The sequence below is a fragment of the Seriola lalandi genome, unplaced genomic scaffold, assembly GCF_002814215.2.
Source record: "Seriola lalandi dorsalis isolate HSWRI2012SDOR001 ecotype SW California unplaced genomic scaffold, Sedor1 jcf7180002054533, whole genome shotgun sequence".
NCBI classification, from domain to species: Eukaryota; Metazoa; Chordata; class Actinopteri; order Carangiformes; family Carangidae; genus Seriola; species Seriola lalandi.
Genome location: NW_019525086.1, coordinates 14,212 through 31,532, shown reverse-complemented (window position 1 = coordinate 31,532; position 17,321 = coordinate 14,212). Strand labels below are relative to the sequence as shown.

Genomic DNA, 17,321 nt, shown 5'->3' with positions numbered 1-17,321 from the left:
GAGTCAAATAATATATATATTATATAATATATATATTAAACTCATTGATCCACAGAAATAACCAGAATGATAATAATAATAATAATAATAACTTTATTTATACAGAACCTTTAAAAACAGCGTTTACAACAGAGATGAGGAGGACACAGTATAACTCAGTATAAAGATAAGACCATAATAAAATAATAAAGTTTATGTTTATATCATCATCATAGTAAGAAGCTGGTTGATAAAATATGTTTAACCATGAGAATCTACAGTTCAGGAAAAGGAGACATTTTAAATAGTTGAGTGATTTTCTTTTTAATATTGTAAGAGACGGTCGGTGGCGGCGGTGAAGCGTCTGTTATTTCCACTCGTGTTTGTTCCGGAGAACAGAAGACGTCTTCTGTCTCTGTCCATGTTCCTGCTTCAGTACAAACTCCACACACAGTTTTACACTTTGTAAAATCACTCCTCTCATTAATATTTCATCTTAAAACTGGGTGGAGAAGGAATTATATATTACTGTAAACTCTGACCTTTCACCTGCTGTTCAGGTTTCAGATCCTGAGAAAATCATATTGATCTGGTTCCACACATGAGAAATACTGTGGAACAGAGCAAAGGTTCCTGGACTCACCGGTTAACGACTCTGTTCTCATGGTTGGTGGGTTTCATTATTAAATCGGCGGCACTGACACTTTGTCGGATCATTAGGTCGAGTGGCCTGAAGCAGAAGTCAGTGTTTAGTTCTGCAGAGAGGTTTCTGAACGTCCACACGTCCCAGGTGAGTTAATCATATCCCCAGAACCACAAGTGACACTTTCTCCACCGAGAGCAGCAGTTGATCATTTGCAGATTTTGCCACCTGCAACGTCACAAGAGTTTTAGACTCATGGTTCAGTTACAGTTTAAAATGAATGAAGGTCGACTGACGACGAATCTGAAGATGTTTTCTTATCGTCAATAAAACTTGTTTGTCTTCTCTTCTCCTGTCTCCTCTCAGTCATCGAGGCCAACCACCATGTGACCGACGTGATCCCAGAGAGCGCCCTGCTCATCTGCTTTGGCTTCATCCTGGGGGGCATCATTTGGGGGGCGGACAAGGTGCAGACGTTCAAACTGACGCCGACGGTCTTCTTCTTCTACCTGCTGCCTCAGGTCATCCTCGACGCGGGATACTCCATGCCCAACAAGCTCTTCTTCAGCAACCTGGGGGGCATCCTGGTGTACGCCATCATCGGGACCTGCTGGAACGCCGCCAGCCTGGGGCTGTCGCTGTGGGGGTGTCACAAGGGGGGAGCCATGGGTAAGAGAGACACACAAGTATTCACTTCTGAAGATACGAACATGATACACATGTATATTTACATATATGTTTAGATTCAGTGTGAATTACACTTTCTAAGGATGTCGATATCTCCAGTGTCCATCATGAATAATTATTCAAAAATCTGCTCAAAAATCTTTTAAAAAAAGACCCAGAACTTCCTTGACAATCGTGACATTTTTAAGTTTTCCACAGTATCAAACTGATCCAGTGACACTTGTCTGAACATCCGAGGATACGCTGCAAACACAAACTACTAATACATCATTCAGCATCATTTTCATGGGGTCAAATTACAAATATTTAACAAATTTGGTCTGGTCTCTCCTGGTCCCTCCTGGTCCCTCCTGGTCCCTCCTGGTCTCTCCTGGTCCCTTCTGGTCTCTGGTCTCTCCTGGTCTCTGGTCTCTCCTGGTCCCTCCTGGTCTCTGGTCTCTCCTGGTCTCTGGTCTCTCCTGGTCCCTCCTGGTCTCTCCTGGTCTCTGGTCCCTCCTGGTCCCTCCTGGTCCCTCCTGGTCTCTGGTCTCTCCTGGTCTCTGGTCTCTCCTGGTCCCTCCTGGTCTCTGGTCTCTCCTGGTCTCTCCTGGTCTCTCCTGGTCCCTCCTGGTCTCTGGTCTCTCCTGGTCTCTCCTGGTCTCTCCTGGTCCCTCCTGGTCCCTCCTGGTCTCTCCTGGTCTCTGGTCCCTCCTGGTCTCTCCTGGTCTCTCCTGGTCTCTCCTGGTCTCTGGTCCCTCCTGGTCTCTCCTGGTCCCTCCTGGTCTCTCCTGGTCTCTGGTCTCTCCTGGTCCCTCCTGGTCTCTGGTCCCTCCTGGTCCTGGTGTGTAGGGGACCTGGACATCGGTCTGCTGCAGTACCTTCTCTTCGGCAGCCTGATTGCTGCTGTCGACCCTGTAGCCGTCATCGCTGTGTTCGAGCAGGTCCACGTCAACGAGGTCCTCTTCATCATGGTGTTCGGAGAGTCGCTGCTCAACGACGGCGTGACAGTGGTTCGTATCCCATGATGCACTGCTGCTGCTGCTGCTGCTGCTGCGCTTCACTTTCCCTCAGCAGGTTGAGTTTGCTGAGACATCCGTCACTCTGAGACATGAAGTGTGAAGAATGTAAACACTCACACTTCAAAGTGACGACCTTTAGCCTTACTGAGGTCTCGTCACCTCGTCTGAACTTCATCCCTCAATCAATCAATCAGTCAATCAATCAGTCAATCAATCGGCTCTTGAGTAACTGAGTATTATATTCCTTATTTATGTGTAGAGTCACTAACCCTGCCAGTGAGGAGTGGCGGCAGCACCGAGGCGTTACTGTGAACTTCCACTCGTTTATCACCTGTGAAGTCGATCAATAACCAGCTACATGAGGATTATACTTCCACTTATTCAAATACTTGTTTCATACTTATGTTTGCAAATTTCAAAACACATGGAGGTCAAATAAGAAACAGGGTGGTTTTATTTAAGTTTTTAAATGATGAATTGATTTTAAACAGAGATCCTCAGAAAAAAGCTTTTATTGTTCATATTATTAATTTTGTTCATATTATTATTTATTTCATTTACATTTGACTTTTTTGAAGTTTTATATTTGACTCGTGAAGTACTTTGTTACTTGTATTGATTTGTTGATTGTATTGACTGTATATAAATATTATTATTGATATTATTATTATTATAGTCTTATAGTCTTGAAGAAACCAAAGAGGAAATAAAAAAATAAAGGAGCAGAAATACAGAAATAGGAAGAAAGCATTTGAATGAATGGATATAAGTCAATAATAGGATTAAAGTATCTATGTCATAACTTTATGTTCTTCTTCCTCTGACAGACAGAACATGAACACACTCTTCTTCCTCTTCTCTCAGGTTCTCTTCAATGTGTTTGACGCGTTCGTGTCGCTGGGAGGATCCAAGATCGACGCCGTGGAGATCATTAAAGGAATCGGTGAGACCTGGTTCATTAACAGTCGGGGAGTCAGGAGACACTCCTGGGGTTCGGTTGTTTATCTGCACAGATCTTTACTTTGGATAAAAGTGTCCATTAAATAACATGTAATGTAAGTTATAGTGGATAACATGAGAATAACTTCTCATACATGTGTCGTCTCTCTCTCTCTCCAGTTTCCTTCTTCGTGGTGGCGTTCGGCGGTTCCCTCCTGGGTTTTGTATTTGGTCTGTTGATCTCTCTTCTGACCAGATGCACTAAAAACATCCAGATCATTGAGCCGGGCTTCATCTTTGTCCTGGGATACCTGTCCTACCTGACGGCTGAGATGCTCTCCCTGTCCGCCATCCTCTCGTAAGAGCTCCATGACAGAGGACCTACTTGGTTTTATTATATCTGCATCACATGTTGCAGGATTTAAACAAGGAGACATTTAAATATATTTCCTTTCAGTGATTTTGTGTTTTTCTTCTGCAGGATCGTCTTCTGTGGAATTTGCTGTCAGAAATACATCAACGCAAACATGGACGAGAGTTCGGTCAACACAGTCAGATACGCCATGAAGGTTCTCGCCAATGGGTCAGAAACCATCATCTTCGTCTTCCTCGGCATCTCGGCCATCGACAAGTCGATCTGGGTGTGGAACACCGGCTTCATCCTGCTCACGCTCCTCTTCGTCATCGTGTACAGATGCATCGGTGAGGCTTTGTGTTCATACTCGGAGGTCAGAGGTCACGAGACAGATTGTGATTGTGATTGTGTGTTTTTTCACTACAGGTGTCTTTGTCATCACCTGGATCCTGAACAAGTTCAGGCTGGTCCCCATAGGCTTCATAGACCAGGTGATTCTGAGCTACGGTGGCCTGCGAGGGGCCGTGGCGTACGGCCTGGCTGTGATGTTGGACGAGAACAAGATAAAAGAGAAGAATCTGATGGTCAGCACCACTCTCATCGTCGTGTACTTCACCGTCATTTTTCAGGTAACTGCAGGTGTGATTGAGCCACATAGTTCATCGGTACATTTGTTTTAATTAAACAACACAGCTTCAATAACGAAGCTTCCTGTTTCAGGGAATAACCATGAAACCTCTGGTCACGTGGCTCAAAGTAAAGAGAGCTGCACTGTCTGAACTCACACTCGTAGAAAAAGTGCAGAACAAGGTAAAACTCGACATTAAATTTACTTTTTTAAATTTAAATATCTAATTGTACATATTATATTTTACATTATTAATCTTTTTTTAAGTATTTTATATTGTCATTTTGCAGTTTTTCTTTCTTTGTACTGTCACTTTGCTGCTGTAATACTGCAAATTATCTCGTCTTAGCTCATTTCATCTTATTTCATCTCATCTTCTCATTTTATCTCATCTTATCTCATCTTCTTATTTTATCTAATTTTATCTCATCTTCTCATTTTTATGTCATTTTATCTTGTTATCTCATTTTATCTCATCGTCTTTTATCTCATTTTATCTCATCATCTTATTTTATTTCATCTTATCTCATTTTATATTATCTTATTTTGTCTTATCTTATCTCATTTTATCTCATCATCTTATTTTATCTCATCTTATCTCATTTTATCATATTTTATTTTTAACATTTCACCTGTTACAGTTTGTGTCCAGGTGTCACAGAGTCTGTCTCTTCCTGTTGTTCAGGTGTTTGATCACATGCTTGTTGCCATAGAAGACATATCTGGACAGATAGGACACAACTACATGAGGGACAAGTATGTAGAGACACTTTAAATGATTGAACTGGATGAAGTTGTGGTGTGTTTGTGTCTGAATGAAGCTACAGTCATCTCTCTCCTCTGTCTGTGAAGGTGGAATAACTTTGAGGAGAATTGGATGTCGAGGGTTTTGATGAAACCGTCGGCGAGGAAGAACCGAGACTACGTCTTCAACGTCTTCCATCAGCTGAACCTGAAGGACGCCATGAGCTACGTGGCTGAGGTGAGGATCATATGCTGCAAACGTCTGTTGACATTAAAGGAGACGGAGATATTAGATGATCTGCTGGTCAGTAACAGCTGGAACAGGAAGTAAACTCTGGTCTTGTTGGCTCAGGGTGAACGCAGAGGATCTCTGGAGTTTGTCCGAAACGACACGGCGTACGTCGACTTCAAGAAAAAGTTTGGTGATGAATTCTCAGAGGTCATGCCTGACATCATGGCCGACATGTCAGACGACCACGGAGGAACGTCTGTTATGAGGTGAGCGAACACTTCTACAATCACAGGTGAGCTGATGGTGAACAAACTCCTTCATGACTTAAGTTTCAGCTCTGAATTTAAAGATAAATATATTTAATTCTAAAACTACCAAAAGCACGTTGCCTGAAAACTAGAGCTGATCTACTACAGGTCTACTGACCTTAGATCAGCTGCTCAGACGCTGCCACCTGGTGACCAGAAACAGTCAAAGCTTATTTTATAGGAGAAACCTGAACAACGTGTTGATGCTTTGTTTGCCTGTAGGAGAGACCCTGTTCCATCAGTGAGTCTGGAAATGCACGAGCAGACCATGAACGGCATGAGAGGAGCTGAGGACATCAACACTCACCACCTGCTGCAGCAGCATCTGTACAAGGGCAGGAAACAGGTGAACCTGTTCAGACACATCACAGTGTCATTACACCCTCTGAACTCAAGACTAATAAAGTTTGAGTAACGAGTCTTCTTGTCCTCTTTGTCCTCACATCCTCGTCCCTTCCTCTCTGATCTGCAGCACCGGCACCGATACAGCCGGAGCCACTTTGATGTCAACAAAGATGAAAACGAGGTGCAGGAGATCTTCCAGAGGACCATGAGGAGCCGTCTGGAGTCCTTTAAGTCGGCCAAGATGGGCGTCGCTCCGCCAAAGACCATCTCCAAACACACAAAGAAAGAGCCGCAGCAAAAGGTCAGAGCCTCCGATCATCATCACACAGATCGAGCTCAGTGTGAAACTTCAGTGTTTTATTGGCTGCAGATTCTGAAAGTGAAATCTGGCATTGAATGAATGGATTTGTAATTGTTAGATAGTACTAAAGTATATAAGTACCTATAGTATTTACATAACTGTCCATTTTAACATTCTTGGTTTCTTTCGTTCAATAAAATATACAGAAAATATTTATCAAAGTAAGTTAATACAGAATCATCAGTTCAAATAATTAAATCCCTTTTGTTTCTCAGCTTTACGATGTAATTTATAAATTTAAAACTTCTCTTCTTTCTGCAGATGCCAAATGGAAAATCACTGGACAAGAGTAAAAGCTACCACTCTGGTGATGAAGGTTTGTGTCTGTGTTTAACCATTAATAAACTTCATAAAACTTCATGAGCAGCCTTTTAAAAATCATTTTTTCTCGTCCAGATTTCGGGTTCTCGGAGGGCGACAGCGCCTCTGGCTACGACGCACCGGGTTCGTTCCCCATGAGAGTCACCTACAGAGCAGGAGGTAAATAAATCCATCACCTCGCTCTCGTGTCTTTAACCTCAGACCTTCAGCACTGAGTCGCTCTCTCTGTTTCATCCAGCTGGAATCGAGAACCCCGCCTTCATGGCCGACATGGACCCGATGCAGATCCCTCCGTGGCTGGCGGAGGCGGAGCTCGACAGCAGCACGGTCGCTCCCTCGCAGCGAGCTCAGGTGAGGTTGCCATGGACGCCCAGCAACCTGCGGCGCCTGGCCCCCCTCCGCACCAGCACCCGCTCCACAGACTCCTTCATGCTGGCCGACGCTCCCGCCACGCAGCAGAGGGACGGCGAGGAGCTGCCGCCTCCTCCACCCCCACCTGCTTCTAAAAGAGACGGTGACTGCATGTAGCAGCATCCTGACCCCCCCACTTCACCCCCCTGTGAGGAGCCGCCACAGACTCAAAATACTGACGAGGGAAAGTTTTCTTCTCAGTTTAATCTCAGTCTCAGGTTTTCAGATGAAACATTCACAGTCCTGTGACCTCTGACCTCTGCTCTTCAGATCCAGCTCCTGTCGCTCTGACGTCACCCCCCGCTGAGAGCTGCAGGTGAAGGTGAGACCGTGTATTCACCAGCTCCTGTTGAACATTGTCATGTTTCATAGTCAAGCATCTAAACACTGTCAATCAGTCCTGGGGGACCTTCATCCTGATGTGATGCAAAAACCTCTGCAGATATTTATCGGTTGTGTTTGCTTATAAAGATGATAAAAGATTTAATTTAGAGTGACATGAAATCAATTCCAAAGCTATGATCTGAATCTTTGTGTGTTTTCTCATGTGTCAGAAACTTGACGTCGAATGTTGAACTTGAAGATTAAAAACATTGTAAAAATGTGACTTGTATGATAAAGAGATTATATTTATTCACAAATGAAGTTTGTAATGTATGGACATGTCCACCATCTCAGATCTGTGCACATGCAGCTGTTTCTAACATTTCATTTACCTCCAACAACGAACACTTTGACCGGGTTTAGTTTTTAACTGTATGTGTTTTAAAATGTGGATTTAGAAATAAAAATGAAGAAAATATGTCTGTGCAGTCGATTTTATGGCATATTAACTAATAAAAATGCAAAGAATCATTTCTTAATCTTTTAATAAGTAGTGGCTTGAATACAGGTCAGGATGACGTCATCCATTTTAATCTTTAAAAACACTTTTTTTTAAATAAGCCTGAAAAATATTACTACTCATGTTTTCCAGCGTTTGCGCCTGTGAACATTAAATTCAGTATCATGTTGGATAAAAGACTTTTTGACTCTAAACTCTAAAGAGTTTCCGTTTACAAGAAGCTGAAACGGTTCGAGACATTTAATCTGCCATTTTATTCAACCCTCTGATACGACTCATCAAAGCGTCTCCTGCAATAGCGCCCATAGTACCGGACCTTGGTTGTCATGGTTACCATTATAAACACGCGAATGTGCCGAGTTTGGCGTGCCGATCGTTGCCAAGGTTACTATAGTAACGGTCATGGCCTGGTTACGTTTTTGAAAAGATCGTGATTTGGGTTAAAAGTAAAAGTACTTCCTCAACGTTAGACGATCTCTGTTGTCATGGTTACCGTACCAACAACGAACGCTCATGGACAATAGAAACAACATGGGAATCGAACACCGCTCACCCTGTCTCTCTTTTTACTACGTCACTGACACTTTTACCCTTTGGTCCTGTCATCATTACTACGACCACTAGATGTCGCCTAGCAACAAAACCTAACTATGATGTCATAACAAGCTGCTGCACAGACGACCTGTGGGCTCGTTTCTCAGTCACAAGTTGGTTTGACAAAACAAAATGAATTAAAAAATGTTTGTTTTTTTTTTAAAGAAAAACTAATTAATTAATCAAACAATTAAATCCATCACAATGAATTAGTAAAACAACATGAAGTCATTAGACTCGGTGCAGTAATTGTCCATATTTCATTATAAATAGTCCATTTCTGATGTTTCCAGATGTTTTGTGACGTAGTCTAATAAAACTTTCTCATTCCCAGAATCCTTCAGGTAAAAGTGAGATCCATCCAACATCCTGGTGGTGAAATCTCCTGACGTGATGTCTTTCCAAGCTGTTGATCAAAATAAACGAATATCATTAATTACATTCAGGAATCATGAATGACACGTCAGCCGACACAGCTCGGCCTGTTGTCTGATCCGTCTGGAACAGTTTTAACTTTGTGTCTTTGCTCTGAGGCAGTTTCTGAAGTGAACTGTTTGAATTTGTCACTAAATCAATAATATTCCAGCTCCTCTACAGTCCAGCTTCACAAGCTGCTGATGTTTTTAACTAAAAATGAATTTGTTGAGACCTAAAGTTCCACAGTTACTGACACTGAGGATCCTGAGAGCGACATCAGCACCGTCCATCATCAGGTGGAGTGAGTGTAATGAATCATCAGATATCTGACCTTGTAAATCATGAGGGACGTCTTCTTTTCCATCGAAACATGTGACCGGGCAGGACAGGAGTGGAACGTCCGGCTTCTCACACCTGCAGTGAAGACACAAACTCCTCCCACTGAATCTCACCTTGATTAAAATGAATGATTAACATGAACGAAGAAACTAACAGAGATGTCAGCCGACCTGTAGTTCTCCACCACGTGCAGGTCGGCCTTCAGGGCGGGAAGGAAGAGCTTCAGGACTTCAGGGTTGGACAGAAGTTCAGGAGGAGTTCCTCCAATAGACATCAGCCACTTGAGAAAATCCTCATCCGACAACTCGCTCCTCTTCGGGGCTTTGATACGAGTCTCTGACTGAAACACAACACAGGATTATAAACACCAAACCCTCGTGTTCATTTAAAGAGTCTAAACTATAAATTAGAGAAATAAACTTACATGAGGTGCAGAGGCTCCAGAGAGGAAGATGTGAACCGGCTCCAGGTTGTGGATTTTCTTCAGAGCGTCTGCTACAGCGAAACTTGTGAAGGCACCAAAACTGAGACAGAGGAGGAAGCAAACATGTCTTAACATAAAAAGAAAGCTGGAGAAGAGCACGGAGACAGTGACAGATACGATGTTATTCATAAAGCTTTATTCTGATCATACCTGTGGCCGAAGAGAGCAAACGGCTTCTCTTTCAGCACCGGTAACAACACTCCAACAACCTCGTCCACAATCTGCTGCATGTTGAGAAAGAACGGCTCTTTGGCTCGACTCTCTCTGCCGGGAAGTTTGACAGCGAACACTGACAGTGACAGGAAGCGTGTGAAAAACATTTCCAGCAACATGGCTTCACAAAGACGTATCGATCCTGACGTTAAACTCTCACCTTCCCAGAGTGAAGGGTATTTTTCCACACACCTGAGAAATGGTGAATACTGAGTAAACAGCAAAGTGCATCTCTTGAATAACACCCTCCAGGTGTGTTACCTTCAATGGAGCTGTTGAGGACGTTTCCCCAGCGAGCGTAGTGTATGGACCCTCCACCTGCCCAGGGGAAGCAGATGAGCCGGGCCACAGCGTCCGGCCTTTTCTGGAAACAGTTGATCACCTTCTCCATCCTGAGGTAACATGAGATAAGATATTCCTTTATTAATGTCACAGCAGCAAAGTGACTGTACAAGAAAGAAAATAACTGCAAGATGTCAGTAACAAATACTAAGACAGATAAATAATGGTAATAATAACATCATATGTACAAGTCAATATTTACAAAAATTTACAAAAAAGCAGCATATAACAAAATCCAGGGCTGATCCACCTCAGTTTGGACTGTGGTTCTGTTCAGCAGCTGAACACACAGACTGAGCTGAGGCTTTTCCAACAGAACTGATGAATTCAATCTAAGGTGAATTATTAAATATGAAATCACACCTGTTTGATGCTGGAAGCTCCATTAACTTCTCCTCAGAAAACTGTGGCACCTCCTCATGTTGGAGTGTAACACTTCCTGGTTGTTTTCTTCTATGGTTTATATTTGGAGCTGCTGTAACATTATGTCTGTGGATTCTGGAGACATCTACAGTGTGGAGTGTGAATCTTCATGACAGGATGGAAATCATCCGCATCAGTTTTTACACGTATTCATTTCTGTCATACTGTGATACGTGTTCTTCTGACGGCTTGATGGACAGGTTACAACACCTGAAATACAACATATTATCTCAAACCATGACGCATGGAATCTAAAAAAAAAAGTTTTTAGGAAGTGACGTTGTTTTCTGTAGTTGGTATTTCCTGACGGATTTCCCTCGGTTGTAGAGGAGGAGGAGGAGGGACAGACAATCTGTCAAGTTACACAGAGATAGTCAGGATTATACCGGAAATCACACAGCAGTCCCTGTCCAAATAAAAGCCAAGAAGCGTTCAAGTCATTTACTAAAAGCAGCAACACCCGGGTGTGAAAATACTGAATTTCAAGTCAAAGTTGTGTGGTACAATAAATCCCTCTGAGATATAGTGGATCAGAATATAAAGTATGATCAAATGGAAATACTCAAAGTTCAAAATTATACTATTATAATTTCATAATTATACTACTCAACTCTGCAAACCAAAAATTATTGACCAAAAAAAAGATGGAAGATGGAAATGTCTTACCTGAAAGGAAAATGTGAACATTTGCAGGGAATTTTTAAATTATATATATATATAAAGTATTTTTGATCTCAAAATCCCAAAATCTCAAATCATTGTATTGTTACTGCATGATTCAGCCTGTACAATCTGTATGGGACGTGATGAGAAAGTGATAATAGGGATATTGGGAAAACACTGTAAATAGCTACTTTAAGTGATTATTGGAGTGCATATGACAACAAAAAGCAAAAGGAAATGAACAGGAAATTCACTTGGCATCGCAGCTCTAAGACAGGTTTTAAAATATCTGCTTTGCAGAATCTGCCGTAATTTGTCCGTTATGCTTTTGTTTTGAAGGAGCCTTCCGGAAGTCTTACTGTTGTATTCTTGTTAGCTTGACGTCAGTGAGGGAGAGGGCGGTGTAAAGTGCAGATTTCAGACCGGTTTCTCGCCGATACCGAGGAGGACGCCGGGGTAGTGAAGCTCCCGTATCAGTTCGTTAAAGAAGAACACCGGATTGTCACGTTAACCCACCGGGAAGACGAATACAGCCGCTGACCCGGTAAATATTTATGTCGGTTTTGGGTTTCGAGTTGGCTGTTAGTGGCTAGTTGTGGTCGGCTAAAGCTAACGGACGCTGTTAGCTTACCCGCCGCGGCTATCGGCGAAATTTAACAAACTCCGTGACTAAACTGTCACGAAACATTTTCAACACTGAAAATAATCTTCTTGTTTCAGGTCCACGAAAAAGAGTTTTAAAGAACGAAAGCGGAGACGATTTGTTGAACTTTGAGCTGTCAGTCGTGGTAACGCGGGTCCGGAGAGAGAGAGAGGTCTTTCAGCCGAGGGGACCCCAAAGCGGCCCGGGTTCACAGCAGCTGCCGGAGCCGGGGAGCGGGGAGCGGGGAGCCGGGGAGCCGGGGAGCCGGGGAGCGGGGTGTCAGCGGAACTGTAGTGAAAGTTTGAATCCACGCAGAGGCAGAAGTGATCACTGGGTGCCGGGTCATCCGGACTGAGACCTCATGAATGGAAATCGGAACAACAGGTGGGAACCCCGGACTAACGGCCATGCTTAACTGCGCTAATGTGGCGTTCAGGTGCTTCACTTGGGTTATTTTCAGACTGTCTGCAGAGCTACACACACGTTTGACCCGCATTTGGGAGCAGCAAGTCTGTAAACTATCAGTTTATTAGGAACACCCAGCTAAAACTAAGGCAGTCTCATACAGCAGTTCATACAGTTGTTATTTTGTCCGCTTCATTTAAATGAGGACATCAACAGAAACACCTCTGTGTGTAAAACAGCAACACAAACCTCACAGTTAAATCAACTCCTATAAAACTATTTCAATGAAAACGGCGCATTATAAACCTCAGCACTGTTGTATTAGACTGCATTAGTTAAAGCTGGGTGTTCCTAATAAATTGCTGACTGTACGTCCTCAGCACAGTGGTTAATAAGTTGACCGGCTGTCATGGACACTGGTGTCCAGCCGCAGCAGACAGACTGGGGTGTCCGTTTCTCAGCGGGGTTTTGGCGGTCACTGTAGAGTGTGTGTGTGTGTGTGTGTGTGTGTGTGTGTGTGTGTGTGTGTGTGTGTGTGTGTGTGTGTGTGTACATATCAGTTTGAAGGGCAGCCTTTCACACCAGCTGCTGCCATAGTAACCCTAACTATTGAATAAAGTTCAGTTAACTGCTGCCTGTGTTAATTAGAAATCAATGGATCAGGGCAGGAGAAGTCACAGTTTGAGTCCCAGCTTGTGTTTTATTGATATCTTTGGGGCCGGTGGAGGACTGGGAGGACAACAAGACCAAACTGGTTCAGTGAAACTCACCCATTCATTCTCCACCTTTCACTGTATGAGCACAAACAGAAAGAAGCTTCATTAGAGACGACATCTAATGTAGAATCTGTAAAACATTTGATTAAAGGGCCAATGTGTGTTTGAGTCAAAACAATTATATAACATCACATTTATCATCAGCTGTTTAACTCTCTTTAACTCTGTTAAATCTTTGTCACTTGTTTTCATTTAGAGCTGAAACAATAATCTGATTAATTGATCGACTGATAAATATGGCATATATTTTTATAATTGATTCATCGTTAGTTATTTTACCATTATTAGTTATTTATCAAGCAGAGAAGCCGAACAGTTCTTAACAGCTCCTCAGTTGTGAAGCTTTTCACTATGTGACATTATTATTAATTGAATATATTTGACTTTTGAACAGTCAGTCAGAATAAGACGTGAAGATTAACTTGAAAAGATGAATTGATTTTCAGAATTATTAATTGATTGTTTCTGCTCTAATTGAAAATCTGGACTTCACTTCTCTCGTCATTCTAATTTCCTCACTGATTGATTGACTGATCAGCTCCTGATGAGGACATTTCTGACAGGCACCTGAGGCAGTGTGACGCTCATTGATCGGGTTTTAGTCCAGCCACAATTTATGTGAAACTAAAAGAGGCTGTGATCGTCAGCTCAGTGTGTGAAAGGTTGAATGTTCCTAAAGGAGAGTTGGAGGGAAAGACGGCGCTCAGTGAAATGATTATTTTTGTCTCACTTCAGACCCAGTGGGAAAACTTCTTACTCTGTTGCAACAGGCCAAAGTGTGTTTGAACATGATGCAGCGTTCACTCGCAGGCTGGAAGCTGAGGACGTTTGGGCATTAAAAAAATGATTTTTGCTTGAATGATAATAATAATAAGATTAATAATGATTAACTTTATTTATCGAGCATTTTTCATACAAGAGATGAAGCTCAAAGTGTTTTACAGTAAAAAAATCAAATAGTACAATGAATAAAGGTGAATTGAATAGACAATAGGAAAAAATGACTTAATGATTATTTGATCATCACAATAGTTGCTGATGATTTATCAGTCACCTGATCAATGAAACGACTGATTTCAGCAGTAATAATCTGGACGTGTTGTGCACTATTTTAAAACTCTGAAGCGTGAAGAAGAATTAGATTTTAAGAGGTGAGCAGTCCTTCACCTGACCAGAGGTCTGCAGGGTTAAACCAGCGTTTGTTTTAATGGTTCAGTATCAGCTCAACACATTAGTGAAGTGATGTTGGGAGCGTTGGGCAGCGCCTCAGTGAAGTGCTCTTTTACAGTGTGTGGGCTGAATGTCAGCTCTGTGTGGGCTCCTGCTGGTGTCGTGGTGCATGTGTGTGATGAACAGCCTGATAAGTGGTCATTAATCTCTCCATTGTGTCTCCTCTACACTGAACCTTTTGTGTTTTTGGGTCATTGCTGGTGCAGAAGCTGCTGTCTGCTCTGTGCCCAGTGGAGGATGTTTCCCATAATAATTCCTCAAAAAATAATGTTGCTCTATTTTTATCTTCACCTTCTTTTTTAGTTTTAAATATAAAAGTTCAAATTTATAAAAAAAAAAGGAAAAAAATACTGATTGTTACGCTGCAGCTCAGAGATAAATGAGACAAATCTGTGTGTTCCTGTTTTTCCTCCTCTTGTCAGTATGGCTTTAGTTGCCATGGAGAAACCGTAGCAACATGTGCGCCATTGCCATGGGAACAGCACAGGGGAGGAAGCTGCCTGGGGACACAGCAGCAGAAAGTGCAGTGGATGATGTCTCCGTACGGCAGGTCCAGGGTCAGCCCTCGACCCTGACACCAGCTCTCTGCTGCCGAAACACTTTCGTGTGTGTGCGTGTGTGTGTGTGTGTGTGTGTGTGTGTGTGTGTGTGTGTGTGTGCGTGTGCTCACACGGATCGTCTGAGTCACATTTGTGGAAATTGTGTGGTTTGGTGATGTCAGATGTTTTTTTTTCTCTGCGTAGTTTCCAATTTGGCATTTCGGTAAATTGGTGTCGTGTTGTCGTGGCATGTCGCTCGCCTACTTCTCTTCCCGTCTTGGCAAAGGCCACGTCAGTCAGGAGAAATCTGCGACAGCCGAGCTGGTCTTTATTTAAAATGTCACCCAACTCCACAACCTTTTAAACGGTCATTATCAGATCGACTTCGGGGCGAGAAAAAACCCAGCGTTTGCCCGTTTGTTTCAGTTTCATCAGTTTATCATCTTTAACGTCTCTGACCACCTTCAGTCCCAGCAGCCATCTGCTCTTTCCTCTGTTAACCACTTCCTGCTTACGGTTTGTCTTCTCTTCAAGGCTCTTGGCTTGTTTGGCACATTCATGATCACTGCTTTGGTGTTTGTTCTGTCTGTAAGTGGATACTGAATCATGAATTATAATACATACTGATGGTCGATGGGCTGCTTCATAAAAGATTGACTTTTATTTATTTTCATGGCGCTCCTCTGACTCCGTAGTCAGCTGTTCGCTGGTGAGTAAATACATGTACAGTGGAAATGAAGCTGTGGTGGCACCGATGAGAGCGCTGAGGCAAAACCTGAACAGAAAAGCAAAACATAATCACTGATCTACTGTTAAATATATTGATTATTTCAGCTTTAAGTATTTTATTTATACTCAAGTTACCAATACAATAGTTTTATAGTTTATCGAGACAGCCAGTGTTTGCCGTAATTAATTGTTTTACTTGTGTTGTTGTAGGAGCCGTTGGAGCCCAAGCCCTGTTTTCGTTGCCACGGCGACCGGGCTATGGCACCATTGGGAAGCCCATCAAGCTGCTGGCCAACTGCTTCCAGGTGGAAATTCCCAAAATCGACGTCTACCTGTATGAAGTGGACATCAAACCGGACAAATGTCCCCGCAGAGTCAACAGGTACCAGGAAAGACTTGAACTGGTTTTATCTGGTTTATCTGTCGTGTTCAAGCAGAACAGTGGGAGGTGTTTAGACAGGAAACTGGTTGTTAGGGTGTGTTGATGTTGTCATGCAGTGACTGGTATTAATATGACATGTTGTCTTCTCAGGGAGGTGGTGGACTCCATGGTTCAGCATTTCAAGGTGACCATCTTCGGTGACCGTCTCCCGGTCTACGATGGGAAGAAAAGCCTCTACACTGCTAACCCACTTCCTGTCGCCACTGCTGGGGTGAGAGTCGACACTAGTGTTTTGTGTAATATGGAGAAACAACAGTCTAAAGCACAGTGCTACATTAAAGCTGAACTTGTATGTTGTATCATGAATACCTGAGCTAAAACATCCCGTGTCTTCCTCTTCAGGTGGATCTGGACGTCACCCTGCCAGGTGAAGGCGGGAAGGACCGCCCCTTTAAAGTCACCATCAGATTCGTGTCGTTGGTCAGCTGGCACATGCTGCACGAAGTCCTGACGGGTCGTGGCGTGTCCGAACCGCTGGACCTGGAGAAACCCCTCAGCACTAACCCGGTTCACGCCGTGGACGTCGTCCTGCGACACCTCCCCTCCATGAAGTGAGTTCCCTCACTCTGACATCTGCTCAGAATTTTAAATGAAATGTCTAAAAATAAAAGTAAAGAAATTCAGCTCCACGTCGGACTGAAAGAACTTCAGATCATATGAAAAGATCAATGTAAATATTTCTTTTATATTTTATTATAAAAGGTCAGTGACTACTGTACTGCGTGTCCTCTCTCTCCTCACCAGGTACACACCTGTCGGACGGTCTTTCTTCTCCTCCCCGGAGGGCTACGACCACCCGCTGGGCGGAGGGAGAGAGGTTTGGTTTGGTTTCCATCAGTCGGTGCGGCCGGCCATGTGGAAGATGATGCTCAACATCGATGGTGAGGAAACACCGTGAAACCAGGAAGTTCAAAGGAAAAGTTCCACATTTTGGGAAACTTGGGAAGATTTATATTCTCGTGTTTCTTTCATGCTTAAGAGCCAGGCTAACTGCCCCCCCTGTTTCCAGTCTTTATGCTAAACTAAGCTAACCATTTGGCAGCTTTGGCTTCTTTATTAATGGACAGATATGAGACAGGTGTCGGTCTTCTCCTCTGACTCTCTGCAAGAAACTGAGAAAGTGTGATGACTTCAAAAAACCAAGAACCAAATCCATGTATTTTAATCTCAGCTGTTATACAGAGATTCTGGGACTCGTGTTGTGTTGTGTCCAGAGCTGTTGAATATTTGTTAATCATATTCAAATGTTACTTTATTTTACTCAAACCTGAAGAACTCAGAGAACCT

General features: G+C 43.0%; 3 protein-coding genes across 3 annotated transcripts in view; 2 read left to right on the top strand and 1 right to left on the bottom strand.

The window, feature by feature from the left end:
* The window catches only part of slc9a3.1 (solute carrier family 9 member A3, tandem duplicate 1), an 8,509-nt gene extending 756 nt beyond the window's left edge, over positions 1-7,753 (top strand). Inside the window, exons 2-16 of the mRNA XM_087176134.1 lie at positions 909-1,291; positions 2,138-2,298; positions 3,172-3,250; positions 3,427-3,604; positions 3,728-3,948; positions 4,028-4,230; positions 4,322-4,411; positions 4,915-4,985; positions 5,082-5,211; positions 5,326-5,471; positions 5,736-5,859; positions 5,986-6,159; positions 6,481-6,535; positions 6,616-6,699; positions 6,779-7,753. Of these exons, the coding sequence (XP_087032260.1) occupies positions 909-1,291; positions 2,138-2,298; positions 3,172-3,250; positions 3,427-3,604; positions 3,728-3,948; positions 4,028-4,230; positions 4,322-4,411; positions 4,915-4,985; positions 5,082-5,211; positions 5,326-5,471; positions 5,736-5,859; positions 5,986-6,159; positions 6,481-6,535; positions 6,616-6,699; positions 6,779-7,068 (2,389 nt within the window). The 3' untranslated portion in view covers positions 7,069-7,753. The remainder of the gene's footprint in view (positions 1-908; positions 1,292-2,137; positions 2,299-3,171; positions 3,251-3,426; positions 3,605-3,727; positions 3,949-4,027; positions 4,231-4,321; positions 4,412-4,914; positions 4,986-5,081; positions 5,212-5,325; positions 5,472-5,735; positions 5,860-5,985; positions 6,160-6,480; positions 6,536-6,615; positions 6,700-6,778) is intronic.
* On the bottom strand, positions 7,149-10,749 carry olah (oleoyl-ACP hydrolase). Its single transcript, XM_023414548.2, has 7 exons — positions 10,548-10,749; positions 10,104-10,234; positions 9,780-9,918; positions 9,570-9,669; positions 9,316-9,485; positions 9,138-9,220; positions 7,149-8,795 (listed from the first exon to the last, which is right to left on the bottom strand). Exons 1-7 carry the CDS (start codon positions 10,568-10,570, stop codon positions 8,653-8,655), a joined length of 789 nt encoding a protein of 262 aa, XP_023270316.1. The 5' UTR covers positions 10,571-10,749; the 3' UTR covers positions 7,149-8,652.
* Positions 10,750-11,661: 912 nt separating this feature from the next.
* LOC111661076 (protein argonaute-3-like) overlaps positions 11,662-17,321 on the top strand; it is an 18,292-nt gene continuing 12,632 nt past the window's right edge. The window contains exons 1-6 of the mRNA XM_087176130.1: positions 11,662-11,814; positions 11,991-12,297; positions 15,803-15,974; positions 16,125-16,245; positions 16,377-16,585; positions 16,779-16,915. Of these exons, the coding sequence (XP_087032256.1) occupies positions 12,279-12,297; positions 15,803-15,974; positions 16,125-16,245; positions 16,377-16,585; positions 16,779-16,915 (658 nt within the window). The 5' untranslated portion in view covers positions 11,662-11,814; positions 11,991-12,278. The remainder of the gene's footprint in view (positions 11,815-11,990; positions 12,298-15,802; positions 15,975-16,124; positions 16,246-16,376; positions 16,586-16,778; positions 16,916-17,321) is intronic.

Excerpts from the sequence above, each read along its gene's own strand:
- olah (XM_023414548.2), bottom strand. The coding sequence starts at position 10,570 with ATGGAGCTTCCAGCATCAAACAG. Across the intron at positions 9,919-10,103 it reads CCTCAACAGCTCCATTGAAG|TGTTCGCTGTCAAACTTCCC; the intron begins GTAACACACCTG and ends TGTCACTGTCAG. Across the intron at positions 9,221-9,315 it reads CACGTGGTGGAGAACTACAG|GTGTGAGAAGCCGGACGTTC; the intron begins GTCGGCTGACAT and ends TCTTCACTGCAG.